Source organism: Bubalus bubalis, chromosome 20 (genome assembly GCF_019923935.1).
Source record: "Bubalus bubalis isolate 160015118507 breed Murrah chromosome 20, NDDB_SH_1, whole genome shotgun sequence".
NCBI lineage: Eukaryota > Metazoa > Chordata > Mammalia > Artiodactyla > Bovidae > Bubalus > Bubalus bubalis.
The window spans coordinates 62,880,019-62,907,735 of record NC_059176.1 but is presented as its reverse complement, the minus strand read 5'-3'; the positions used below and the strand labels follow the sequence as shown (position 1 = coordinate 62,907,735).

The 27,717-nt window shown below is 38.3% G+C and overlaps 1 protein-coding gene across 6 annotated transcripts in view; it reads left to right on the top strand.

Moving 5' to 3' along the window:
• The window catches only part of TTC23 (tetratricopeptide repeat domain 23), a 157,274-nt gene that overhangs the window by 21,328 nt on the left and 108,229 nt on the right, over nucleotides 1-27,717 (top strand). For 5 of the 6 annotated variants that reach the window (XM_025271599.3, XM_025271595.3, XM_044932793.2 and 2 more), the window contains one exon: nucleotides 26,593-26,792. In XM_025271599.3, the coding sequence (XP_025127384.2) occupies nucleotides 26,613-26,792 (180 nt within the window). In that variant the 5' untranslated portion in view covers nucleotides 26,593-26,612. Of the gene's footprint in view, nucleotides 1-5,896; nucleotides 6,070-26,592; nucleotides 26,793-27,717 lie in introns of all 6 variants that reach the window. The other variant, XM_044932794.2, reaches the window with a different exon arrangement.

Genomic DNA, 27,717 nt, shown 5'->3' with positions numbered 1-27,717 from the left:
GCTATAACAAGGACTTCTAAAACTATGTTGAATAAAAGTGGTGAGAATGGACATCCTTGTCTTGATCCTGATCTTAGAGGGAATACTTTCAGCTTTTCACCGTTGAGTATGATGCTAGCTGTAGATTTGTCATATATGGCCTTTATTATGTTGAGGGCTTCTCTGGTAGCTTAACTGGTAAAGAATCCACCTACAATGCAGGAGACCCTGGTTTGATTCCTGGATTGGAAATATCCCCTGGAGAAAGGATAGGCTACACACTCCAGTATTCTTGGGCTTCCCTGGTGGCTCAGTTGGGAAAGAATCTGTTTGCAATGTGGGAGACCTGGTTTTGATCCCTGGGTCTGGTTAGGTTAGGTTGTTTATTTGAGTTCTTTCTTGTTTCTTGAGATAAGATTGTATTGCTATAAACTTCCCACTTAGAACTACTTTTGCTGCATCCCATAAGTTTAGGACGGATGTGCTTTTGTTCTCATTTGTCTCTAGATTTTCTTCCTTGATTTCTTCAGTGATCCACTGGTTGTTCAGTAGCATATTGTTTAGTTGTCACATACTTGTGTTTCTTAGGGATGCTTGATACGATTTCAATTTTATTAAATTTACCAAGGCTCACCTTGTGGCCCAGCATGTGGTCAGTCCTGGAGAATGTTCCATGTGCACTTGAGAAGAATGTGTAGTCTGCTGCTTTTGGGTGGAATGTTCTATAAATATCAATTAAGTCCAACCCATCTAAAATGTTAAAGACTTTGTTTCTTTGTTGATTTTCTGTCTAGATTATATGTACATTTGTGAAAGTGGGGTATTAAAAGTTCCCCACTATTATTGTATTACTGACAATTTCTCCCTTTATATTTGTTATTATTTGCCTTACATATTGAGGTGCTTCTATGTTGGGTCTATATATATTTATAATTGTTATATCTTCTTCTTGGATTGAACTCTTTATCATTATGTAATGTCCTTCTTTGTCTCTTATAAAAGTCTTTGTTTTAAAGTCTATCTTGTCTGATATGAGTATCACTAGTCCAGCTTTCTTATGATCTCGATTTGCATGAAATACCTTCTCCCATCCCCTTACTTTCAATCTCTAAGTGCCCATAGGTCTGAGGTGGGTCTTTTGTATACCACTCAGCCCATCTTGCTTTTGTATCCACTCAGCCAGTCTATATCTTTTGGTTGGTGAATTTAATCCATTTACATTTAAGGCACTTATTGATACGATCCTTTGTGCTAATTGTTTTAGGTTTATTTTTGTAAATCTTTTCCTTGTTTTGTGTTTCCTGTGTAGAGAAGTTCCTTTAGCATTTGTTTTTAAACTGGCTTAGTGGTGCTGAATTCTCTTAAATTTTGCTTGTCTGGAAAACTTGATTTCTTCATCAAATCTGAATGAGAGTCTAACTGAGTAAAATATTCTTGGTTATAGGTTCTTCTGTTTCATCACTTGGAATAGGTCATGCCATTCCCTTCTAGCTTATAGAGTTTCTGTTGAGAAATCGGCTGATAACCTTTTGGGATTTCCCTTGTATGTTATTTGTCTTTTTTCCCTTGTTACTTTTAATAATTTATCTTTGTCTTTAATTTTTGTCAGTTTGATTACTGTGTTTTGGTGTGTTCCTCCTGTTATCCTGCCTGGGATGGTCTGTGCTTCCTGAACTTGGTTGACTATATTGTTTCGCATGTTGGGGAAGTTTTCAGCTATTATCTCTTCAAATATTTTCTTGGATCCTTTGTCTTTCTCTTCTCCTGGGACTGTTATAATGCGAATATCAGTGTGTTTAATGTTGTCACAGAGATCTCTTATACTGTCTTCATTTCTTTTCATTCTTTTTTTCCATATTCTGTTTTGTAGTGTTGTTTTTCACCATTCTGTCTTTCAGGTCACTTATCTGTCTTTCTGCCTCAGTTATTTTGCTATTGATTACTTCTATTGCATTGTTCATCTCTGTTTGTTTCTTCTTTGGTTCTCCTAAGCCTTTAGTAAACATTTGCATCTTCTCCATTCTTTTTCCCAGATCCTGAATCATGTTCACTATCATTATTCAGAATTCTTTTTCTGGGAGGTTGCCTATCTCCACTTCATTTAGTTGTTTTTCTGGGGATTTATCTTATTCCTTCATCTGTGACATAACCCTATTTCTTTTCATTTTAGTTAGCTTTCTGTGATTGTTGTATTAGTTCTGGAGGCTGCTGGGATTGTAGTTCTTATTTCTTCTGTCTTCTCTCTGGTGCATGAGGATAAGAGGCTTGTGCAAGCTTCCTAATGGGAAGGACTGGCTGTGGGGAAAAATGGGTCTTGCTCTGGTCGTGCTCTCATCTTGCTCAGTAAAACTTTAATCCAAGTGTCTGCTGATGGGTAGAGCTGTGCCAGTTTGTTATCTGGCCTGAAATGACCCAGTCCTAGAGTCCACAGGCTCTATGGTAGGGCTATTGGCAAGCTCCAAGAGAATTTACGCTGAGACATATCTCCCAGGAACACTGCTACCAGTTCCCCTGTCCCTGTGGTGGGTCTCTGCCAACCCACACCTCTTCAGAAGACCCTCAAACATTCACAGGTAGGTCTGGCTCAGTCTTCTGTGGGGTCGCTGTTCCTTTCCCCTCAGTCATGGTGTGTACAAAGTTTTGTTTATGTCTGTCAAGAGTGGCATCTCTGTTTCCCCCAGTCCTGTGGGGAGTCCTGTAATCAAATCCCACTGGCCTTCAAAGTCAGATTCCCTGGGCATTCCCAGACCCTTGGCTGCATCTCCAGGCTGGAAAGCCTGATATGGGGCCAAGAACCTTCACAACAGTGCAAGGACATCTTCGATATCACTGTTCTCCAGGTTGTGGGTCTCCCACCCAGAGGGTATAGGATTTTATTTTATAGTGATTGTGCCCCTCCTACTGTTTCATTGTGGCTTCTCCTTTGTCCTTGGATGTGGGGTATCTTTTTTTGCTGGGTTCCAGTGTCTTCCTGCTGATGGTTGTTCAACAGCCAGTTGCAATTTTGGTGCTCTGAAAGAAGATATAATGGTATATTCTCATGCGCTAATTGGTCATTCATGCATCTTTTTTGGTAAAATATCTATTCAGATTTTTTGCCTGTTTATAAATTTGGTTATTTGTTGTCTTATTATTGAATTGTAAGTGTATTTTGAATAAAATCCTTTGTTAGACATATGCTGCTGCTGCTAAGTCGCTTCAGTCGTGTCCGACTCTGTGATACGCCATAGACGGCAGCCCACCAGGCTCCCCCGTCCCTGGGATTCTCCAAGCAAGAACACTGGAGTGGGGTGCCATTTCCTTCTCCAATGCATGAAAGTGAAATGACATATTTGCAAATAGTTTGTCCCATTTCATGGGTTGTCTTTTAGAGCAATAAGTTTTTAATTTTGTTGGAGTCCTATTTATCTATTTTTTTCCTTTTTTTGCTTGTGTCTTTGTTTTTCTAAGAATCTTTGCCTAACCCAAGCTTATACCTAGTTTCATGTTCTATGAACTTTTTATAGTTTTAGATCTTCCTTTTATGTCTTTGATCCAGTTGGAGTTAAGTTTTGTATATGGTATGATATAAGGCTCCAGCTCAGTTCTTTGGCATGTGCCTATCCAAGTTGTTTCAACACCAGTGATTAGAGGACTAGTCTTTTCTGAATTATTTATCTTGGGATACTTTTCAAAAAACAACTGACAGTAAATGTAACTGTTTATTAACCAGATTCTCAATTCTATCCCACTGATTTTTTTTTTTTTTTTTTTTTTTTCTGATAGTATGGCCTTTTATCGAGAGTCACAGAACAAAACTAGGTCTCTGGAACCAGGTGCCTCCCAGGTACAGCTTCTGCCACAGGCCTGTTCCTGTGGGAGGAGGCTGGCAACCTGGCCTGAGACACACACTGGGTACACACACAGGGCATACAGATCAGGGGTGCTGGGCCTGGCAGTGGGACCTTCATCACCCCAAATACCAGCCCCTCATGTGAGTTGGCAGCATGGCCTCTTCTCCATGGGGGCCTACTCTGAGGGGGCTATGAGTTTGAAAGATACCCTACATCCAAGGACAAAGGAAAAGCCACAACAAAACAGTAGGAGGGGCACAATCACTACAAAATAAAATCCTATACCCTCTGGGTGGGAGACCCACAACCTGGAGAACAATGATATCAAAGAAGTCCTTGCACTGTTGTGAAGGTTCTCGGCCCCACATCAGGCTCCCCAGCCTGGAGATGCATCCAAGGGGCTGGGCATGCCCGAGTTGGGGTGGAGGGGGGCGGATCTCCACTCTATCCCATTGAACTTTATGTCAGTTCTGTGTCAGCACCACACTCTTTTGATTATTTTAGCTTTGTAGTAATTTTTTTTTAAATTGGAAATATAATTCCTCCAAGTTTGTTCTTCTCAAGATCATTTTAGCTTCTTGGTCTCTTATATTTCCATATGAATTTAAGGTCAGATTCTAGGGGGCAGCAAGAGGCAGTTGGAATTTTGATAAAAGGTTACGTTAACTGTATAGTTCAATATTTGGGAAGTATTGCTATTTTAGTGTTATTAAGGCTTCTAGTCATAAACATGCAACATCTCTTCATTTATTTAATATTCTTTGACTACTTTAAGTAGTGTTTTTCAGTGTAAAAGTCTCGTACTTTTTTGTTAAATCAAAAAAGGTAAATCAAACTTTTTTGTTTTGTTTATCCCTGAATATTTTATTTTTTTGATGTTTTTCTTGTGAATGAAAATGTTTTCTTAATTTCATTTTTAAATAGATAGAAATACAATTCTTGTTTCTTTTATATCCTGCAACCTTGCTGAATTTGTTCAGTAGTTTCTACTAATTTTTTTGTTTGTTTGTTTGTTTTTCTGTATGAATCCCTTAGGATTTTCTGCATATAGGATCATGTCATCTAATAATAAGGTTTAATTTCTTCCTTTCTAATATGCATACCTTTTGTATCTTTTTCTTGCCTTATCGCACTGTTTAGAACATCCATTACCATCTTGAATACAAGTGGTGAGAGCAAACATCCTTGCCTTGTTTCCAGCCTTGGGATGAAAGCATGCAAATGTTCACCATTTGACCTAAAGTTTTTAAAATCAAATCTTTTATCAGGTTGAAGAAGTTTTTGTCATAAATGGATGTTGGATTTTGCCAAATAATTTTTCTTTATCTATCAAGATGATCATGCAGTTCCCCCCCCCTCTATTTTTTAAATATGGTATATTACATTAACGATTTCAGATGTTAAGCAAACCTTACATTCCCAGGATGAATCTCCCTCAGTCATAGCTTATCATCTTTTTATATGTCCCTAGATTTGGCTTGCATATATTTTGTTGAGGATTTTTTGTGTTCATATTTATCAAGCATTATTGGTTTGCTGTTTTTGTGTGTTGTCTTTGTCTGGCCTTGGTATCAGGAAGTGGCTTCCTGATTCTATATTATTGGCCACATAGAATAAGCTGGAAAGTGTTCCCTTCCCTTTTTTTCTGAGGCTTGCAAAAAATACACATTATTATTTTCTTGAAAGTTTTTGTAGAATTTACAACTCAAGCTATCTGGGCATAGGTTTAACTTTGTGTAAATATTTTCACTTACTAACTTATTTGTTTGTTATAATTCTATTCAGATTTTCTGTTTCCATTTTATTCAGTTTTGGTATTCTGTATCTTTATGGGATGTTTTTCTGTTTCACAGCTTTTTGATGCTGCAGCTTACATATGGGCAAGATTGGTTTTCAACTAGTACTCTCTCATGCAGTCATAATGGTTATTATTTCCTAAGAGCCAGTACCCTGAGAGAGCTCCTGCCTCTTCTCTAGCCTCCCTACATCTCCCCACCTGTCAGCACCTAAAGGTTAACTAACATCTGTAACAGCTGGGGACATTCAGAACCTAGCTAACTCCAACATCGTTGTCATCTATACAGATTGATTGGTCCTCCTGCTATACCAGTTATTAAATTTTTGAACACCTTTTGGAAATGGAAGACTGAGTCCCTACTTCAGACCTCTACTTCCTCTCACTTTGATCTGGTGTTGATCATGTGCTTCAGCATTCTACTGGACAGGTCTGGCAGAAAGAATAGCATCAATTGATTGGGTATGTCTGTCTGATAGTTGTGGGCCAGTGGATTGAGAGACTTGGGAAGTCACTGAGGGGGCTTAGGCTGATTTCTAATGAAAATTTAAATCCCAGCTATGACTATTAGAAAGAAAAGAAAAGTGGCTGATGATAAACGTGTAGCTCAAAGTAAGTGAACTGAAAAAATCTGTCTTTGTGCTAAAGGTATTACTGTATGGTACCACACATATTGAAAGGAAGATTGTTACCAAGCCTAAGCTCGTTCTGTTTGACACATGACGGGCTAATAAATTGAGAGAGGAGTTGTTGGAGCATGGAATGATGACTTTAATCAGAAGGGTAGCAGACAAAGGAGATGGTAGACTTGAGTGTCCAAAAACCATCTTATCTCAGTCAGGATTCAGGGTTGTTCATGAATTATTTTCTGAATATAATCCTGAATTATACAGGGTTGTATATAACAATAGGGATGGGGAAGGGGCTTTCAGTGGCCCTGAGCAATGGTAGAATAGGGCATTAACTGGTTGCTGGCTGACAGTTGCTCACTTGGTTGGGAGAGGGGTCCCACCAGAGTCCCCCACCCACTGCTGAGTGGGACTCTTATAGCTAGCATCTGTCTCAGTGGAGTGTGCAGGCAGGAGCCAGGGAGGGAAAGGCCCCTTATGCCTTAGGTCCCATATGGGACCACTGCCAAAAGGTCACTGATTGAACTGCTTTCAGAAGGCAGGCAAGTAACATTCCTCATTTCATTGATTCAGAGATGCACATTTCTTTTGGCAATTAAACATCTTTGAAACTGGAGTGCATGTTACAGCTGATGGTAAGTCATAGTTTAATGGCAGTGTCATTTCTGTCTTGTTGTTATAAAATACTAGCATCATAATCAGATGTTTTGAAAATCACATCCTTTTATGTCAGCCTTGCACTTTGAAAGAGAGGTATAGATATAAATACTTATTCTTCTACCATGAGAGAAACAACAGAACAGGGGGCATGACAAATGGCAGCTACTTTGTTGTTTCTGTGTCTAGGAGCCAATAGAGAGTTTCAGTTCAGTTCAGTCGTTCAGCATGTCCGACTCTTTTTGACCCCATGGACTGCAGCACACCAGGCTTCCCTGTCCATCACCAACTCCTGGAGTTTGCTCAAACTCATGTCCATCAAGTCAGTGATGCCATCCATCCACCACATCCTCTGTTGTCCCCTTCTCCTCCCACCTTCAATCTTTCCCAGCATCAGGGTCTTTTCCAGTGAGTCCGTTCTTTGCATCAGGTGGCCAAAGTATTAGGGTTTCAGCTTCAGCATCAGCCCTTCCAATGAATATTCAGGGATGATTTCCTTTAGGATAGACTGGTTGGATCTCCTTGCGGTCCAAGGGACTCTCAAGAGTCTTCTCCAACCCCACAAGTCAAAAGCATCAGTTCTTCAGCACTCAGCCTTCTTTATGGTACAACTCTCACATCCATACATGACTAGTGGAAAAACCATAGCTCTGATTAGATGGACCTTTGTTGGAAAAGTAATGTCTCTGCTTTTTAATATGCTGTCTAGGTTGATCATAGCTTTTCTTCCAAGAAGCAAGTGTCTTTTAATTTCGTGGCTGCAGTCACCATCTGCAGTGATTTTGAAGCCCCCCCCCCCCTCCAAAGTAGTCTGTCTTTGTTTCCCCATCTATTTGCTGTGAAGTGATTGGACCGGATGCCATGATCTTAGTTTTCTGAATGTTGAGTTTTAAGCCAAATTTTTCACCCTCCTCTTTCACCTTCATCAAGAGGCTCTTTAGTTCTTCTTCACTTTCTGCCATAAGGGTGGTGTGATCTGCATATCTGAGGTTATCGATATTTCTCCTGGCAATCTTGATTCCAGCTTGTGCTTCATCCAGCCTGGCATTTCACATGATGTACTCTGCATATAATTTAAATAAGCAGGGTGACAATGTGCAGCCTTTCCCGATTTGGAACCAGAACAACAGACTGGTTCTAACTATTGCTTCTTGATGTGCATACAGATTTCTCAGGAGGCAGGTAAGCTGGTCTGGTATTCCCGTCTCTTTAAGAATTTTCCACAGTTTGTTGTGATCCACACGGTCAAAGGCTTTGGCATAGTCAATAAAGCAGAAGTAGATTTTTTTTCTGCTACCACTATAGAGTGCAACTGGCACTCTATAGAGTAGTAGTAGAGTATAGAGTAGTGGCAACTGGCAAACTGGAGACTGCATCCTACCTCCAGGAGCAGTTGCCCTTTCCCCCACTACCCCACCTAATGCTTTCCTGTGGTGACACAGGCCCAGTGTTCACGAGTGTTAGGAGTTTTCAAAGGAAGCCAGAAATCCAGAAATCTAGATTTTTATTTGAAACTTTTAATTTTAAAATATGGCTCAATTTTTTAACTGGCCAGAAAGGAAAAAGGAAGAAAAAAGAAAAGGTAAACGGGGTTAGATTCAGATTGTATCTTCTATTTTAAGGATTTAATAGTAAGAGAGAACATGAGAAAAAATAAAAGTTGAGAACAAAAGAAATAAAAAGAGGAAAGTCAATTTCAAAGTTTAACACTGGGTTCAGAGGCTCAGACTAGCAAATACCACAGGGCATATTGTGTGTATAGCTTTTAAAATTTAATCTCTGCCTCCCTTAAACTTCCCTGGTGGCTCAGATGGTAAATCGTCTGCCTGCAATGCAGGACACCCAGGTTCAATCCCTGGGTTGGGAAGATATCCTGGAGAAGGAAATGGCAACCCATTCCAGTACTCTTGCCTGGAAAATTCCATGGGCTGAGGAGCCTGGTAGGCTACAGTCCATGGGGTCGCAGAGTCGGACACGACTGAGCGACTTCACTTTCACTTTCACTTTCTCCCCTAAATACAAGAAAGTGTGGTAAAATTTGCTCAAGATGTTGTATTTCCTGATTATAAAAATGTGATTACTTTTAAATTACATTCTTAGGTTTACAAAACAAAAGCATTTGACTGCTGCTACTACAGATTGTGATCAATGAAAGGATGGATGATAAGATGGGAAACAAAAATTATTAGAAGACCAGGGTTCTGATTCTGGCCTTGCAACATAGGGCAAGTAATTGAGCATCACTCAGCTTCATCTACCTCATTTATAAAACAGGGGTAATCATACCTGCCCCTTTACCTCACATGGCTGTGGTAAGGGCCACGTGAGATAAAATATGTGAAAGTATAAAGTGTTACATAAATATGTTATTAGTATTTCTCACATTCCATAAGTAGTTGGGTCAGCACAGGTTCTGGAGTCTCAGATTCCCCATCTCAAGTTACAGCTCTTTCTCTAGACCACACCACCTATGGAATTGTTTATCTTGTCTTGCCAATAGAGCAAGAGCTTATTATAAGAAAAAGTCAGCCAGCATCTTAGAATCTGAGCCTCGGTACTGTGTGGTATAGGCAAAGCTTAGATGTTGAACCTGAAAGATTGGCTTTTCACATTTTGAAGGGCTACCCAGGGATAAGAGGTTGTCCAAGATTATGGTTCATCTGTATCTTTCTCATAGTCTGACCTTAGGCTAGTTCTTTCCCTCTGTGTTTGATATCTTCATTCTATTTTGCTTTATATAAAAAAAAAAGCTCCTACTTCTTTTTGGTGAAAATGTAAAACTCTATTATGGATTAAGGAGTGGTCAAACTTTACGTTGGTATAAACTATAAGATATAAATATAGTCTATATCCAGACTAACTGTTTTAACCTTGCCTCTAGCCCATCTCAAATCTTATTTGAAAGTGAGCATTGAGGAAAAGGGGGCTACAGAGGATGAGATGGTTTGATGACATCATTGACTCAATGGACATGAGTTTGAGCAAACTCTGGGAGATAGTAAAGGACAGGGAAGCCTGGAGTGCCACAGTTCATGGGGTCGCAAAGAGTCAGATGTGACTGGGCAACTTAACAACAATAGAATAAGTTAAAATTTTTTAATGAAAGAAAAAACTTAACTTTAAAAAGGTGTCATTCTTTTTAGAATGACAAGTGACTTGCTTCTAACTACTAAATTGGATATTATACATAAACTTTCTTCCTTAACCTTAACCTTAACCTTCCTTAACCTCAAAATCAGTCTGGCTGAGACCAAATTGATTGTCTTATTGGAAGGGTGATTGCCCTCTATCTCGCAACTTCTATTCATGACATTACCATTTTTAAATGTTGGTAAGCTTTTTCTGTGGTGTTGGAGAAGACTCTTGAGAGTCCCTTGGACTGCAAGGTCAAACTGGTCAGTCCTAAAAGAAATAAACCCTGAATATTCACTGGAAGGACTGACACTGAAGCTGAAGCTCCAGTACTCTGGCCACCTGATGTGAAGAGCCAGCACACTGAAAAAGACCCTGACGCTGGGAAAGATAGGAGGCATGAGAAGGGGATGACAGGGGACAAGATAGTTGGATGGCATCACCAACTCGATGGACATGAGTTTGAGCAAGCTCCAGGAGATAGTGAAGGACAGGACAGCCTGGTGTGCAACAGTCCTTGGGGTTGCAAAGAGTTGGAAACTACTGAGCAACTGAACAACAAAACTTGTTCTGTGAATGGACCGATAGTAAATATTTTAGGCCGTGAGGGCCGTAAGGTTTCTGTTACAGGATGTTCACCTCTGCTGTTGTATTGTGAAAGCAGCCTTAGACAGCATGTAAGTAAATGAGCAGGGCTGTGTCCCAATAAAGCTTTAATTACAAAAACAGACTAGGCAGGATTTCCCATTGTCAAAATGTGCCAAACCCTATTATAGAGTCTCAGGATGAAAATATCAAGAGTTGGTTTTGATTGTCCCCCTTCTTTAGTTTTTATATCTAAGTAGCTCTCTAGTTGGGCTTCCCTGGTGGCTCAGTGGTAAAGAATTCTCCTGCAAATGCAGAAGATGCAAGTTCAAACCCTGGGTCAGGAAGATCCCCTGGAGAAGGAAATGGCAAACCACTTCAGTATACTTGCTGGGAAATCACCTGGACAGAGGAGCTTGGTGCCTGGGGTTACAAAGAGTTGGACACAACTGAGTGACTAAACAACAACAAAAATGACTAATGATGTTGAGCAGCTTTTCATGTGCATATTTGTCATTGATGTATGTTCCTTTTGAAATATGTTACAATATTTTGCCTGTTTTATAGTAAGCTGTTTGTTTTCTTATTATTGAATTTTGAGAATTCTTTATATATTCATGATACAAGTCCTATATTAGATACATATTTTGTAAATATTTTCTCCCAGCCTATAACTTGTCTTTCCATCATCTTTCACGGTTTCTTACAAAAAGCAGACATCTTTAATTTTTAAATCCAATTTGTCATTTTTCTTTTTATGAATTTTTGTGTGTCATATCTAGGTAAAATCTTTGCCTAGTCCAAGGTCACAGACATTTTCTTGTAGAGGTCTATATTTCATGTTGAGTTAATTCTTGTACATGCTGTGAGGTATGGATCAAAGATTTTTGTTTTGTTTTGTTTTTTGTTTTGCTTCTACACGTGAACATTCATGTAGAATGTTGCTGTTATAGCATCATTTGTTGAATAGTTGTTATAGCATCGTTTGTTGAATAGACTATTCTTTCTCCAATAAATTGCCTTTACAGCTTTGTCAACAATCATTTGTTTATTTGTGAGCATCCATTTCTGGACTCTCCTTTCTGTTCCATTCATCTATTTGTCTGTCTTGACAGCAATACCAAACTCCCTTTGTTACTGTAGCTTTATAATAAATCTTGATAAAAAGTGGTGTTTGTCCTGTAACTTTGTTCTTTTACAAAGTTTTTTGGTTATTCTATGTCCTTTGCATTTTTATGTGAGTTTTAGAAACAGTTTTTTATTTCTTATTCAAAAAACATGCAAGGACTTGGATCGGGAAGTCTTTTAATCTATCAACTTGTTGAGAATTGACATCTTAACAATACTGAGTGTTTCAACCCATGAACATGGTAAATATTTATGTCTTCTTTAATTTCCCTCAGCTATGTTTTGCAGTCTTTATTGTAAAAGTCATTATATTCATCTTTAAATGAATACTGCAGCTTTATTCTTTATATCATATTTTGAGATGCTACTGCATATAGTATTGTATTTTAATTTCAATTTGTTAATGCATAGAAATATAATTTTTGTATAGTTCTCTTATATCCTACAGCTTTGTTCAACTCACTAATTCTAGGGGATTTTCTTCATAGTTCATCAGATTTTCTGTATAGATGATAATAGAGGTATATTATTCTGACTTAAGGCAGTTTTACTTTTTCCTTTTTATGATTTGGTTGCCTTTTATTTCTTTTTCTTGATTGATTGCACTAGCTAGAAACTCCAGAACAATGTTAAATAGAAGTGCCGAGTGTGAACCTCCATATCTTGTTTCAGTTCTTAGGGGAAGAGACTTCAATTTTTCACTAATTTAGTTGTAGATTTTTCATAGATGCCCTTTATCAGGTTGAGGAAGTATTTTTGAATACTTTGAATAGAACAATATACAGTTCTATTCCTATTTTGTTAAGATTTTTAAATCAGAAATGGATATTAGAATAAACTGTTATGGTACATATATACAATGGAATATTACTCAGTCATAAAGAAGAACAAATTGGAGTCATTCACTAGAAGAATAAATTTCTAGTGAGGTGAATTAACCTAGAGCCTCTTATGCAGAGTGAAGTAAGTCAGAAAGAGAAAAACAAATATCGTGTATTAATGCACATATATGGAGCCTAGAAAAAAATGGTACTGGTGAACCTGTTTGTAGGGCAAAAATAGCATTGCATACATAGACAACAGACTTGTGGACACAGTGGAGGATGGAGAGGGTGTGACAAGCTGAGAGAGTAGTATTGAAACACATGCACCACCATATGTAAAACAGATAGCCAGTGGGAATTTGCTGTATGATGCAAGGAGCTCAACCTGGTGTCCTGGGACAACCTAGAGGGGTGGGATGGGCTAGAAGGTGGGCAGGGAGGTTCAAGAGGGACAGGACATATGTATACCTATGGCTGATTTATGTTGATTAAGGCAGAAACCAATACAACATTGTAAACCAATTATTCTGCAATTAAAAATAAATATAAAATTTTTTTAATAAAATAGATAAGCTAGAAAAATGTATTGTACAACTCGGAATATAGCCAATATTTTATAATAACTTTAAATATAATATAAGGTATAAAAATATTAAATCACTGTAAGTCTGAAGCTAATATTGTAAGTCAATCATATTTTGATTAAATAAGAAAATAACTAATTCAACTATAAAAAAGAAATGAATATTAGACTTGTCAAGTTTTTTTTGCATGCTAATCAAGATGATCATTCAGTTTTCCTTTTTTCATTCATTATATTATGAATTAGATTGACTGCTTTTTTTAATTCTCATGTTGACTTTCTTTTTTAATTTATGTATTTTTAATTGAAAGATAATTACTTTACAATATTGTGTTGGTTTCTACAAAACATCAACATGACATTGACTTTTTTATGAATGTTAAATCAGTCTTGCATTTCTGAGATAAAATCTACTTGGTCATGATGTATTTTCCTTTTTATTTATTATTGAATTTAACTTGCTAAAATTTTGCTTTAAGTTTTTGCATCTATGTTCCTGAGACATATTGATCTGAAATTTTCATTTCTTGTATTTGTATTCTTTTTATATCAGGGTTTCATAGAGTGAGTTAGGAAATATTCTCGTTTTAAATTTTCCAAAAGAGGGTGTATGCAATTGGTATTATATCTTCCTTAAATATCTGGCAGAATTTACGGTTGAAGCCATCTAGGCCTGGGGATTTTTATTTGTTTGTTTGTTTTGTTCTTTGTAAGATTTTTAAAATACAAATTCAGTTTAATAAATATAGGGCTATTCAGGTATCTATTTTTTCTCAAGTGAACTATGGTATTGTGTGTCTTTACAGGAATTTCTGGGCTTCCCTGATAGCGCAGTTGGTAAACAATCCACCTGCAAGGAGACCCTGGTTCAATTCCTGGGTCAGGGAGATCCCCTGGAGAAGGGCTAGGCTACCCACTCCAGTATTCTTGGACTTCCCTTGTGGCTCAGCTGGTAAAGAATCCGCCTGCAATGTGGGAGACCTGGGTTCTATCACTGGATTGGGGAGATTCCCCTGGAGAAGGGAAAGCCTACCCACTCCAGTATTCTGGCCTGGAGAACTGTATAGTCCATAGGGTCGCAAAGAGTCAGACACGACTGAGTGACTTTCACTCACTCACTTCATTAACAGGAATTTTCCCACTCATCTAAGTTGTCAAATTTATATTGGCATAAGTGTTTATAACATTCCCACATTAATCTTTTACTATTTGTAGAATCCATAGTGATTGTATCGCTCTCATTTCTAATATTGGTGATTTGTGTCTTTTTGACTTTTTTCCTCATTAATCAGGTTAGAGATTTATCAACATTAATGGTCTCAGAGAACCAGATTTTGGTTTCCTTCATTTTTTCTGTTTTTCTATTTTTATTTAATTGATTTGAGAATTTAGTTTTATTAGTTGTTTTATTATTTTCTTATGCTTATTTTGAGCTTAATTTGCTCTTCCTTTTCTAGTCACTGAAGATAAAAATTAAGACCATGATCTTGAGACTTCTTTACTTTTCTAATATAGACATTTAATGCTATAATTTTCTCCATAATGACTGCTTTAGTGGCATTCTCAAATTCTTGTATGTTGCATTTTATATTCTTTCAGTTTAAACTATTTTCAAATATCCTTTTTTATTTCTTTGACCCACGGTTTGTTTGTTTTAGGAAAATGTTATTTAGTTTCTAAGTACTTGGACATTTTCCAGATATCTTTCTGTTGTTATAGCTTCCGTGGTGGTTGTAGAATAGACTTTGTATGACTTGAATTTTTATAAATTTATTAAAACTCGTTTTATGACCCATGTGCACTTGAAAAGAATGATAATCTGTGCTTTGGCAGTCAGAATGTTCTGTAATTGTCATTCTGTTGCTCAGCTGTGTCCAGCTCTTTGCGACTCCATGAACTGCAGCATGCCAGGCTTCTCTGTCCATCGCTATCTCCATGAGTTTTGCTCAAACTCATGTCCATTGAGTCAGTGATACCATCCAACCAGCTCATCCTCTGTCACCCTCTTCTCCCCTTGCCCTCAACTTCTAGAACTAGAATGTTCTAGTAAATGCCAAATCAACTTGGTTGATGATGTAGTTGGTCTTCTACATTCTTTACAGATTTTCTGCCTACTTGGTGTATCAGTTATTTACAAGGTATTTAAATATCTGAGTATAATTGAGAATTTGCTTATTTCTTTTTGCAGTTTCACCAGTTTGATGTCTTATATTTTGAAACTATTTTTAGGTATATAGACACTTGGGATGGTTATGTCCTCTTGACTAATTGACCCTTCATCATAATGAAATGATCTTCATTATGGTAATATTCTTTGCTGTATAATATACTTTGATATTAATATAGAGACTCCAACTTTGTTTTTGACTGATTTTAGCAGATTATTTTCCCTTCTTTTACTTTTAATCTTAACGTCTTTGAATTTCTTATATGCAACGTATTGTTCAGTCTTGTATTTTTGTCTATTCTATCAATGTCTTTCTCTTAATTAGATCACTTACATTTAATGTCATTATTGTTACAGTCAGATTTAAATCTATCATCTTGCTATTTATTTGCTATTTGTCCCAACTCTTCTTTGTTCCCTTTTTCCTCTTTTTTTCTATTGGATTATTTTTAAGACTCTATATTTATCTCCTTTGTTGTCACCTGTCACCTGTAACTCTGTATCTTTTTAAAAAATGTAATAGTTGCTGTAGGGTTTATATTATACATTTTTATCTTATCTCAGTCTACCTTCAAGTAGTATTACACTTTTATACATATAGCATAAGAACTTCACAATTTCATCCTGGAAAATCCCATGAACAGAGGAGCCTGGTAAGCTACAGTCCATGGGGTTGCAAAGGGCTGGACACGACTGAGCAACTTCACTTTCATTTTTTTCTTAGCCTTTTCACAACTATTTTCATAGATTTCATTTATATATTTCATAAGCCAGGGAATACATTATTTTTCATTTAAATAGTTGATTATTTTTTAAGGAGATTTAAGTAATGTGAAAACAGTCTTACATATTGGTCTATGTAAGTATAATTTTTCATCACTCTCAATTCCTTTGTGTAGATCTAGATTTCCATTTGTTATCATTTTTCTTCCTTTTGAAAGATTTCCTTTAACATTTCTTGGGAACGTTGGACTGCAAATCTACTGGTGGTGAATTCTTTCAGACTTTGATTTGAAAGATATTTTCACTGGTATCGAATTTCAGCTTGACATTGTTTTCCTTTCCATACTTTAAATATGTTGCTTCACTCTCTTCTTATGTGCTTAATTTCCTCCAAGAAATCTGCTCTCATCATCTTTTTTTTAAAATTGTGAACTAAGCATAACTTTATTGACAGGTTTATTAATTTTTAAAAGTTTTTTTTCACTTTATTTATTTTTTTGGAGGCTAATTACTTTACAATATTGTATTGGTTTTGCCATACATTGACATGAATCTGCCACAGGTATACATGTGTTCCCCATCCTGAACCCCTCTCCCACCTCCCTCCCCATGCCATCCTTCTGGGTGCACCAGCCCCAAGCACCCTGTATCATGCATCAAACCTGGACTGGCAATCCTTTTCACATATGATAATATACATGTTTCAATGCCATTCTCCCAAACCCTCTCCCACAGAGTCTGAAAGACTATTCTATACATCTGTGTCTCTTTTGCTGTCTCGCATACAGGGTTATCATTACCATCTTTCTAAATTCCATATATATGCATTATTATACTGTATTCGCGTTTTTCTTTCTGGCTTACTTCACTCTGTATAATAGGCTCCAGTTTCATCCACCTCATTAGAACTGATTCAAATGTATTCTTTTTAATGGCTGAGTAATACTCCATTGTGTATATGTACCACAGCTTTCTTATCCATTCGTCTGCTGATGGACATCTAGGTTGCTTCCATGTCCTGGCTATTATAAACAGTGCTGCGATGAACATTGGCGTACATGTGTCTCTTTCAATTCTGGTTTCCTCAGTGTGTATACCCAGCAGTGGGATTGCTGGGTCATATGGCAGTCCTATTTCCAGTTTTTTAAAGAATCTCCACACTGTTCTCCATAGTGGCTGTACTAGTTTGCATTCCTACCAACAGTGTAAGAAGGTTCCCTTTTCTCCACACCCTCTCCAGCATTTATTGCTTGTAAACTTTTGGATAGCAGCCATTCTGACTGGCGTGAAATGGTACCTCATTGTGGTTTTGATTTGCATTTCTCTGATAATGAGTGATGTTGAGCATCTTTTCATGTGTTTGTTAGCCATCTGTATGTCTTCTTTGGAAAAATGTCTGTTTAGTTCCTTGGCCCATTTTTTGATTGGGTCGTTTATTTTTCTGAAATTGAGCTGTAGGAGTTGCTTGTATATTTTTGAGATTAATTTTTCATCAGTTGCTTGGTTTGCTATTATTTTCTCCTATTCTGAAGGCTGTCTTTTCACCTGGTTTATAGTTTCCTTTGTTGTGCAAAAGCTTTTAATTTTAATTAGGTCCCATTTGTTTATTTTTGCTTTTATTTCCAATATTCTGGGATGTGGGTCATAGAGGATCCTGCTGTGATTTATGTAGGAGAGTGTTTTGCCTATGTTTTCCTCTAGGAGTTTTATACTTTCTGGCCTTACGTTAGATCTTTAATCCATTTTGAGTTTATTTTTGTGTATACTGTTAGAAAGTGTTCTAATTTCATTTTTTTTTTTTACAAGTGGTTGACCAGTTTTCCCAGCACCACTTGTTAAAAAGATTGTCTTTTCTCCACTGTATATCCTTGCCTCCTTTGTCAAAGATAAGTTGTCCATAGGTGCATGGATTTATCTCTGGGCTTTCTGTTTTGTTCCATTGACCTACATTTCTGTCTTTGTGCCAGTACCATACTGTCCTGATGACTTTGGCTTTGTAGTACAGCCTGAAGTCAGGCAGGTTGATTCCTCCAGTTCCATTCTTCTTTCTCAAGATTGCTTTGGCTATTAGAGGTTTTTTGTATTTCCATACAAATTGTGAAATTATTTGTTCTAGTTCTGTGAAAAATACCATTGGTAGCTTGATAGGAATTGCATTGAATCTATAGATTGCTATATTGATTGCTATATTGATATATCACTATATTGATTCTTCTGATCCATGAACATGGTATTTTTCTCCATCTATTTGTGTCCTCTTTGATTTCTTTCACCAGTGCTTTATAGTTTTCTATATATAGGTCTTTTGTTTCTTTAGGTAGATATATTCCTAAGTATTTTATTCTTTTCATTGCAACGGTGAATGGAATTGTTCCCTTAACTTCTCTTTCTCTTTTCTCATTGTTAGTGTATAGGAATGCAAGGGATTTCTGTGTGTTGATTTTATATCCTGCAACTTTGCTATATTCATTAATTAGCTCTAGTAATTTTCTGGTGGAGTCTTTAGGGTTTTCTATGTATAGGATCATGTCATCTGCAAACAGTGAGAGTTTTACTTCTTCTTTTCCAATTTGGATTCCTTTTATTTCTTTTTCTACTCTGACTGCTGTGGCCAAAACTTCCAAAACTATGTTGAATAGTAGTGGTGAGAGTGGGTACCCTTGTCTTGTTCTTGACTTTAGGGGAAATGCTTTCAATTTTTCACCATTGAGGATAATATTTGCTGTCGGTTTGTCATATATAGCTTTAATTATGTTGAGATGTGTTCCTTCTATTCCTGCTTTCTGGAGGGTTTTTATCATATAAGGATGTTGAATTTTGCCAAAGGCTTTCTCTGCATCTATTGAGATAATCATATGGTTTTCATTTTTCTATTTGTTAATGTAGTGTATTATGTTGATTGATTTGCAGATATTGATGAATCTTTGCATTCCTGGGATAAAGCCCACTTGGTCATGATGTATGATCTTTTAATATGTTGTTGGATTCTGTTTGCTAGAATTTTGTTAAGGATTTTTGCATCTATGTTCATCAGTGATATTGGCCTATAGTTTTCTTTTTTTGTGTGGCATCTTTGTCTGGTTTTGGTATTAGGGTGATGGTGGCCTTATAGAATGAATTTGGAAGTTTACCCTCCTCTGCAAATGGCAACCCACTCCAGTGTTCTTGCCTGGAGAATCCCAGGGACGGGGGAGCCTGGTGGGCTGCTGTCTCTGGGGTCACACAGAGTTGGACACAACTGAAGCAACTTAGCAGCAGCAGCAATTTTCTGAAAGAGTTTGAGTAGGATAGGTGTTAGCTCTTCTCTAAATTTTTGGTAGAATTCAGCTGGGAAGCCGTCTGGTCCTGGGCTTTTGTTTGCTGGAAGATTTCTGATTACAGTTTCAATTTCTGTGCTCATGATGGGTTTGTTAAGATTTTCCATTTCTTCCTGGTTCAGTTTTGGAAAGTTGTACTTTTCACAGAATTTGTCCATTTCTTCCAAGTTGTCCATTTCATTGGCATATAGTTGCTGATAGTAGTCTCTTATGATCCTTTGTATTTCTGTGTTGTCTGTTGTGATCTCTCCATTTTCATTTCTAATTTTGTTAATTTGATATTTCTCCCTTTGTTTCTTGATGAGTCTGGCTAATGGTTTGTCAATTTTATTTAACTTCTCAAAGAACCAACTTTTGGCTTTGTTGATTTTTGCTATGGTCTCTTTTGTTTCTTTTGCATGTATTTCTGCCCTTATTTTTAAGATTTCTTTCCTTCTACTAACCCTGGGGTTCTTCATTTCTTCCTTTTCTAGTTGCTTTAGGTGTAGAGTTAGGTTATTTATTTGACTTTTTTCTTGTTTCTTGAGGTATGCCTGAATTGCTATGAACTTTCCCCTTAGCACTGCTTTTACAGTGTCCCATAGGTTTTGGGTTGTTGTGTTTTCATTTTAATTCATTTCTATGTATATTTTGATTTCTTTTTTGATTTCTTCTGTGATTTGTTGGTTATTCAGCAGCGTGTTGTTCAGCCTCCATATGTTGGAATCTTTAATAGTTTTTCTCCTGTAATTGAGATCTAATCTTACTGCATTGTGGTCAGAAAAGATGCTTGGAATGATTTCAATTTTTTCGAATTTACCAAGGCTAGATTTATGGCCCAGGATGTGATCTATCCTGGAGAAGGTTCTGTGTGCACTTGAGAAAAACATGAAATTCATTGTTTTGGGGTGAAATGTCCTATAGATATCAATTAGGTCTAAGTGGTCCATTGTATCATTTAAAGTTTGTGTTTCCTTGTTAATTTTCTGTTTAGTTGATCTATCCATAGGTATGAGTGGAGTATTAAAGTCTCCCACTATTATTGTGTTATTATTAATTTCCCCTTTCATACTTGTTAGCATTTGTCTTACATATTGCGGTACTCCTATGTTGGGTGCATATATAGTTATAATTGTTATATCTTCTTCTTGGATGGATCCTTTGATCATTATGTAGTGACCTTCTTTGTCTCTTTTCACAGCCTTTGTTTTAAAGTCTATTTTATCTGATATGAGTATTGCTACTCCTGCCTTCTTTTGGTCTCTATTTGCATGGAATATCTTTTTCCAGCCCTTCACTTTCAGTCTGTATGTGTCCCTTGTTTCAGGGTGGGTCTCTTGTAGACAACATATATAGGGGTCTTGTTTTTGTATCCATTCAGCCAGTCTTTGTCTTTTGGTTGGGGCATTCAACCCATTTACGTTTAAGGTAATTACTGATAAGTATGATCCCGTTGCCATTTACTTTATTGTTTTGGGTTCACGTTTATACACCTTTTGTGTTTCCTGTCTAGAGAAGATCCTTTAGTATTTGTTGGAGAGCTGGTTTGGTGGTGCTGAATTCCCTCAGCTTTTGCTTGTCTGTAAAGCTTTTGATTTCTCCTTCATATTTGGATGAGATTCTTGCTGGGTACAGTAATCTGGGCTGTAGGTTATTTTCTTTCATCACTTTAAGTATGTCTTGTCATTCCCTTATGGCCTGAAGAGTTTCTGTTGAAAGATCAGCTGTTATCCTTATGGGAATCCCCTTGTGTGTTATTTGTTGTTTTTCCCTTGCTGCTTTTAATATTTGTTCTTTGTGTTTGGTCTTTGTTAATTTGATTAATATGTGTCTTGGGGTGTTCCATCTTGGGTTTATCCTGTTTGGGACTCTCTGGGTTTCTTGGACTTGGGTGACTATTTCCTTCCCCATTTTAGGGAAGTTTTCAACTATTATCTCCTCAAGTATTTTCTCATGGCCTTTCTTTTTGTCTTCTTCCGGGACTCCTGTGATTCCAATGTTGGGGCATTTAACATTGTCCCTGAGGTCTCTGAGGTTGTCCTCATTTCTTTTAATTCTTTTTTCTTTTTTCCTCTCTATTTCATTTATTTCTACCATTCTGTCTTCTACCTCACTAATCCTATCTTCTGCCTCCATTATTCTACTGTTGATTCCCTCCAGAGTGTTTTTGATCTCATTTATTGCATTATTCATTATATATTGACTCTTTTTTATTCCTTCTAGGTCCTTATTAAACATTTCTTGCATCTTCTTGATCCTTGTCTCCAGGCTATTTATCTGTAACTCCATTTTGTTTTCAAGATTTTGGATCGTTTTTACTATCATTAGTCGGAATTCTTTATCAGGTAGATTCCCTATCTCTTCCTCTTTTGTTTGGTTTGGTGGGCATTTATCCTGTTGCTTTTCTGCTGGGTATTTCTCTGCCTTTTCATCTTGTTTATATTGCTGTGTTTGGGGTGGCCTTTCCATATTCTGGCAGTTTGTGGTTCCCCTTTATTGTGGAGGTTCCTCCCTGTGGGTGAGGTTGGACGTGTGGCTTGTCAAAGTTTCCTGGTTAGGGAAGCTTGTGTCGGTGTTCTGGAGGGTGGAGCTGGATTTCTTCTCTCTCAAGTGCACTGAAGTGTCCAGTAATGAGTTTTGAGATGTCAATGGGTTTGGTGTGACTTTGGGCAGCCTGTATATTGAAGCTTAGGGCTATGTTCCTGTGTTGTTGGAAAATTTGCGTGGTATGTCTTGCTCTGGAACTTGTTGGCCTTTGGGTGGTGCTTGGTTTTAGTGTAGGTATGGAGGCGTTTTATGAGCTCCTATCGATTAATGTTCCCTGGAGTCAGGAGTTCTCTGGTGTTCTCAGGATTTGAACTTAAGCCTCCTGCCTCTGGTTTTCAGTCTTATTCTTACAGTAGCCTCAAGATTTCTCCATCTATACAGCACCAGTGATAAAACATCTAGGTTAATGATGAAAAGTTTCTCCACAGTGAGGGACACCCCAAGAGGTACACAGAGTTACATGGAGAAGAGAAGAGGGAGGAGGGAGATAGAGGTGACCAGGAGAAGAAGAGGGGGAATCAAAAGGGGAGAGAGTAGGCTAGCCAGTAATCACTTCCCTATGTGCTTTCCGCAGTCTGGACCACTCAGAGATGTTCATGGAGTTACACAGAGAAGGGAAGAGGGAGGAAGAGGACAGAGGTGACCAGGAGGATAAAGGGGGGAATCAAAAGGAGAGACGGATCCAGCCAGTAATCAGTCCCCTAAGTGTTCTCCACAGCCCGGAACACACAAAGAGATTCACAGAGTTGGGTAGAGAAGAGGAGGGGGAGGGAGGAGATAGAGGCAACCTGGTGGAGAGTCCAAAGGGGGAGAGAGCAATCCAGCCAGTAATCTTGCTCCCAAGTAAAAATGGGTACTGAAGATTGGGTTCTTAGAGGTACAAGAAGATTGGTTTCTTAGAGGTACAAAATTGATAACAAATACCAAAAAGCAAAGATTAAAAATCTAGAGTAGAGGTTAGATTCTCAAAAATACAATATTAAAGGAAAAAATAAAGTCACAAAATTATAAAATATATATATATGAAGTTCGCTTTAAAAATTGGGTCTTTTTTTTTGCAAAGTAATAGTAGGTTATAAAAATGAAAATTAAAGGAGTAATAGAGGACTTAAAATTTTTTTTAATTAAAAAAATGATAATAGTAAAAATATATCTAGGACTTTCTCTGGTGTTGTTGTGGACAGTGTGGGATCAGTTCGATTTCAGATAGTTCCTTGATCCGGCTTACGCTTCTCAAGATCTATAGGCCCCTTCCTAGGTAGTTGGTACTAACTGCAGGGTTTTAATCTATTGCACCTGTCACTTCCAAAGTGGTTCCCTCTGTTTATTTTAGCCTCTTCTGTTTGCTGGCCTCTTCAGTGTCTAATTTCCGCCCTGACATAAGGGGGCGATGGTGGTCACTTTTTTAGGCTCACTTGTTCAATCGTGCAGTGTTGAGGGAGGAACACTGCAAAAAAATATCACTGGCGTTTGTGGGGACTGCCCCCAATGTCTCACCCACACTAGGTTTGCCCCTGCTCACGGCGTGTGTGTTTCCCCAGTCTACACTTCTCAGGCTCTAGCTTGCTCTGCTGGGAACTGTCTGAGGCGGGCCCTGCACTTCCCAAATCTAAGCCGTTCAGGTTCAGGTTCTTGGGTACTCCACAAAGGCGCAGACTTGAATGGGCCTGCGTTTTGTGCCCTTCCCCGGTCCAAGCAGCTCAGGTGACCAGGTGCTTGGCGAGCACAGTCACTACAACTTATCACCTCCCCCATCCCTGCCGTTCTGTTTTCTGGGTGTACAACTAGCACGCCTTCTCAAGTGTGCCTTGTGTCTCTTCTGGGGAGCTGATCTCTGGCTGCAACCCTCCTGGCGGATGTCAACTGTCCAGAATCCCAAGGAGTCTTGGTTAGCAAGGAAGCCTGCTTGCAGTTTGGTAGATGATGCCTCTCTGGGGCTGCTATTGCCCCCTTCTGGTTCTGGCTGCCCTCGCCTGCCTGTCTCCGGCAGGGGATGGGCCGGTCGGCAGCCAGCTAGCTCTGCTCAGTCCTTTGTTCTGTGAGCGGGCCTGGCGGTGTCTTAGGGCTTTTGGCAGGATAGCTATCCCACACTCTGGGTTGCTATCTCTAGTTAGTTCCCTCAGATTGTCCTCGGGGTATTCAGGCCCGGTCCTTACCCTTAGCAATGCAGCCTGCCCTCCCTGTCCTGCCCCCGCTTGCTAGAGGCGGATGCAAGCGTCTGCGCTGCTTCTCTGCTGGGAGTTGCCTTTAGGCAAGTAATCTGTGGGTTTTAATTTATTTTTCTTCCCAGTTATGTTGCCCTCTGAGTTTCCAAGACTCACCACAGATTCGCCGGTGAGAGTGTTTCCTGGTGTTTGGAAACTTCTTTCTTTTTTAAGACTCCTTTTCTGGGACGGATCTCCGTCCCTACCTCTTTTGTCTCTCTTTTTATCTTGTATATTTTTCCCTACCTCCTTTCGAAGATAATGGGCTGCCTTTCTGGGTGCCTGATGTCCTCTGCCAACATTCAGAAGTTGTATTGTTGAATTTTCTCAGCGTTCAAATGTTCTTTCCATGAATTTGTGGGGGAGAAAGTGGTCTCCCATCCTATTCCTCCACCATCTTAGGACCGCCCTCTCATCATCTTTTTAAAAATACTAATATTTTCTTTTTCCTGACTACTTTTAAGATTCTCTCCTTATCATGGTTTTGAGCGGTTTGGTTACAATGTGTTTTGGTGTCCTTTTCTGTCTGTTTCCTGTGTTTAGTGTGCATTTAGCTCCCAAAATCTCTGATTTTTTACTTTTCCTTAAATTTGGAAAAATTTTGGCCACCATTTCTTCAAACACTTTTTCTTTAGGGATTGAAATTACATATATATTAGGCAAGTTGAAGTTCTTTCACAGCTCACTGGTTTTTTAAGATGGTTTCTATCACTACATCTGCAAGTTCATGCATCTTTTCATCTGTAATATCTGATCTTCCATTAATCTCATCTAGTATATTTTCATCTCACATATAAGTTTCATGTTGAGAAGTTCAGTTTGGCTTTTTATATTCCATGTCTCTAGTTAACTTTTTAAAAATAGTTAACATTTTAAATATATGGAATACAATTATATAACCCTTAATATTCTTCTTTGCTAACTTAATATCTGGGTCAGTTTTGACTGATTTGTCTCCTCATTATGGGCTGTTTTCTTGCCTATTTGCATACCTGGTGATCTTTGTTTGGATGTTAAAGTTTATTAATTTCAACCTGTTGAGTGCTGGCTGTTTTTGTATTCCTATCAACACCCTTGAATTTTGCCCTCTGATACAGTTACTTGGAAACACTTTTATCCTTTTAGGTCTTACTTTCCTGGTTTGTTATGTGGATCTAAGCAGAGCTCACCCAGGGGCTAATTATTCTCCACTACTGGTTATTATACTAATTATTCTCCACTACTTCCTTTTGGCTCAGATGTAATGCAGGAGACCCAGGTTTGATCCCTGGGTTGGGAAGATCCCCTGGAGAAGGGAATGGCAACCTACTCCAATATTCTTAGATCTTCTCTGGTGGTTCAGACAGTAAAGAATCTGCCTGCAATGTGGGAGACCCAGATTTGATCCCTACATCAGGAAGATCCTCTGGAGAAGGAAATGGCTACTCACTCCAGTATTCTTGCCTAGAGAATTCCAAGGACAGAGGAGCTTGGCGACAGTCCAAAAGAGTCAGACATAACTGAGTGACTAACACACGGATAAAAACTTTCTGAATACTTTACCCTCTGCCTCATGAATTATGAGTTTTTCCAGTCTGGTCGGTGGGAACAGGCGCTGCCAGCCTTGTTGAGCACCAGATACTTCCTTTCAATCTTCTTAGAGGAATCTTTCTCCAGACTCAAGTAGTTTTCTTACATACATGCTATCAGTATTCTCCCCTCTTTCTTAAGGATGCTAATCTCTGGGGTCTTCTCTGTGCTGCTCTATCCTCTTAAATAATCTGTTCTGTGCATTACAGCCTCCTTGGTCTCCCCAGATGCTCAGCTCTATTTCCTCAACTCAGTCCACAGGCTAACTCCTGAGTTACCCTGCATGATCCAGAAACTTTTTCAAAGCAATAAGCTGGGGCAATCAAGCATCTCACTTTGTCTCATTTTTCCATTTCTCATGTCACATGTCCTGTCTTTTGACAACCATTGTTTCATACCCTTTTTGCCTATGGTTGTTTTGTTGTTGTCGTCTGGTAGGTTTTTTGTTGATTGGTTGGTTACTTAAGGCAAGAGGATAAATCTCATCCCTTCATCTTAGCTGGAAGTGAAAGTTTAACATGTCACTTTTTTCCCATTTCAAAGTTACCTGGGGTTCAACAGATCTAATCTGAGCTCTTTGAGAGTTGATTCCTACTGATATATATATATATATATATATATCAACATATATATGTCATATATAATATATAAAATACATCAGTATGTATGTATATAAACATACATACATATATATATACACATATGATACATACATAGGACAAAGAATGTTTGATTTAGTTAAAACTTGAAATCCGTCTGAAAGAAGTTAGTACTAGCCACTAGGAGCTTTTTGGATAGAAGCTACTTGTTTCAAAGAAGCCATGGGTATAGTGTTGAAATTTTCTTAAATTCTAACCTCAATTTCTAGGAAAAAATATGTATTTCTAAAAGTAATGGTGGAAATTATCATTAATACTTTTGTTTTCTTATTTAAAAATTAGAGGGTAATGTATATAAAAATATGCAAGAATCACAGGAAACTCACATATCCAACCACCTGGATGAAATTGTTGCTGCCGTCAGCATAACACCTAGAAAGAAACTGCAAAACCAGCTGCTTCAGAAAGCACTGTTCCAGCCTCCTCGGGAGAAACTCCGCCTCTCTGAAGAGAAAGCCAAGTCCTATGCCAGCAGTCATGAGGTAAGGAACCTTTCTTTTTATACCCGTGCCCTGGTCACCGAGGAGCAGGATACTTCAGGTTGCATTCCTGCTTTGAGGAGTTTGGCACAAGAGAAAATACACGACAGTGCCTTTTCATAGCGTGAGTGATGCAGTACCTCAGGGCACAGTCGACATGGTGTTTGCTGAACGAGTGCACAAAGGAACAAACGAGTCTGCCCTGACCTTTGACAAGTGTATTCTAGACTGACTGGCTGTGGCTTTGACCTGCTAAAGTGGTTTCCCATGAGTCAGTAAGTATTTCTTGAGCTCCTCCTGTGTGCCAGGTCTCAGCACTGGAACACAGCACAAAGCAGATGAAGCTTCTACTCTCAAGGAGCTTGTATTTCTTAAATTCTTAATCTGTTCTCTGCATACTTCTTTACCATCTCTCTTCAGGGTTTTATTCATTTACTCATTCATTCAATATGTATTTCTCTACTACCTCTTATGTTCAGTTCAGTTCAGTCACTCAGTCATGCCCAACTCTTTGCAACCCCATGGACTGCAGCACACCAGGCCTCCCTGTCCATCACCAAGTCCCGGAGTTTACTCAGACTCAAGTCCATTGAGTTGGTAATGTCATCCAACCATCTCATTCTCTGTCATCCCCTTCTCCTCCCGCCTTCAATCTTTCCCAGCATCAGGGTCTTTTCAAATGAGTCAGCCACATCAGGTGGCCAAAGTATTGGAGTTTCAGCTTCAACATGTGCCAGGTCCTAATTTGTCCATTTATTTATTTCACAAAGATTTACTATGTACCCAGTGTGTACCAGCCTTCTCTGATAGCTCAGTTGGTAAAGACTCTGCCTGCAATGCAGGAGACCTTGGTTGGATTCCTGGGTCAGGAAAATCCACTAGAGAAGGGATAGGCTACCCACTCCAGTATTCTTGGGCTTCTCTTGTG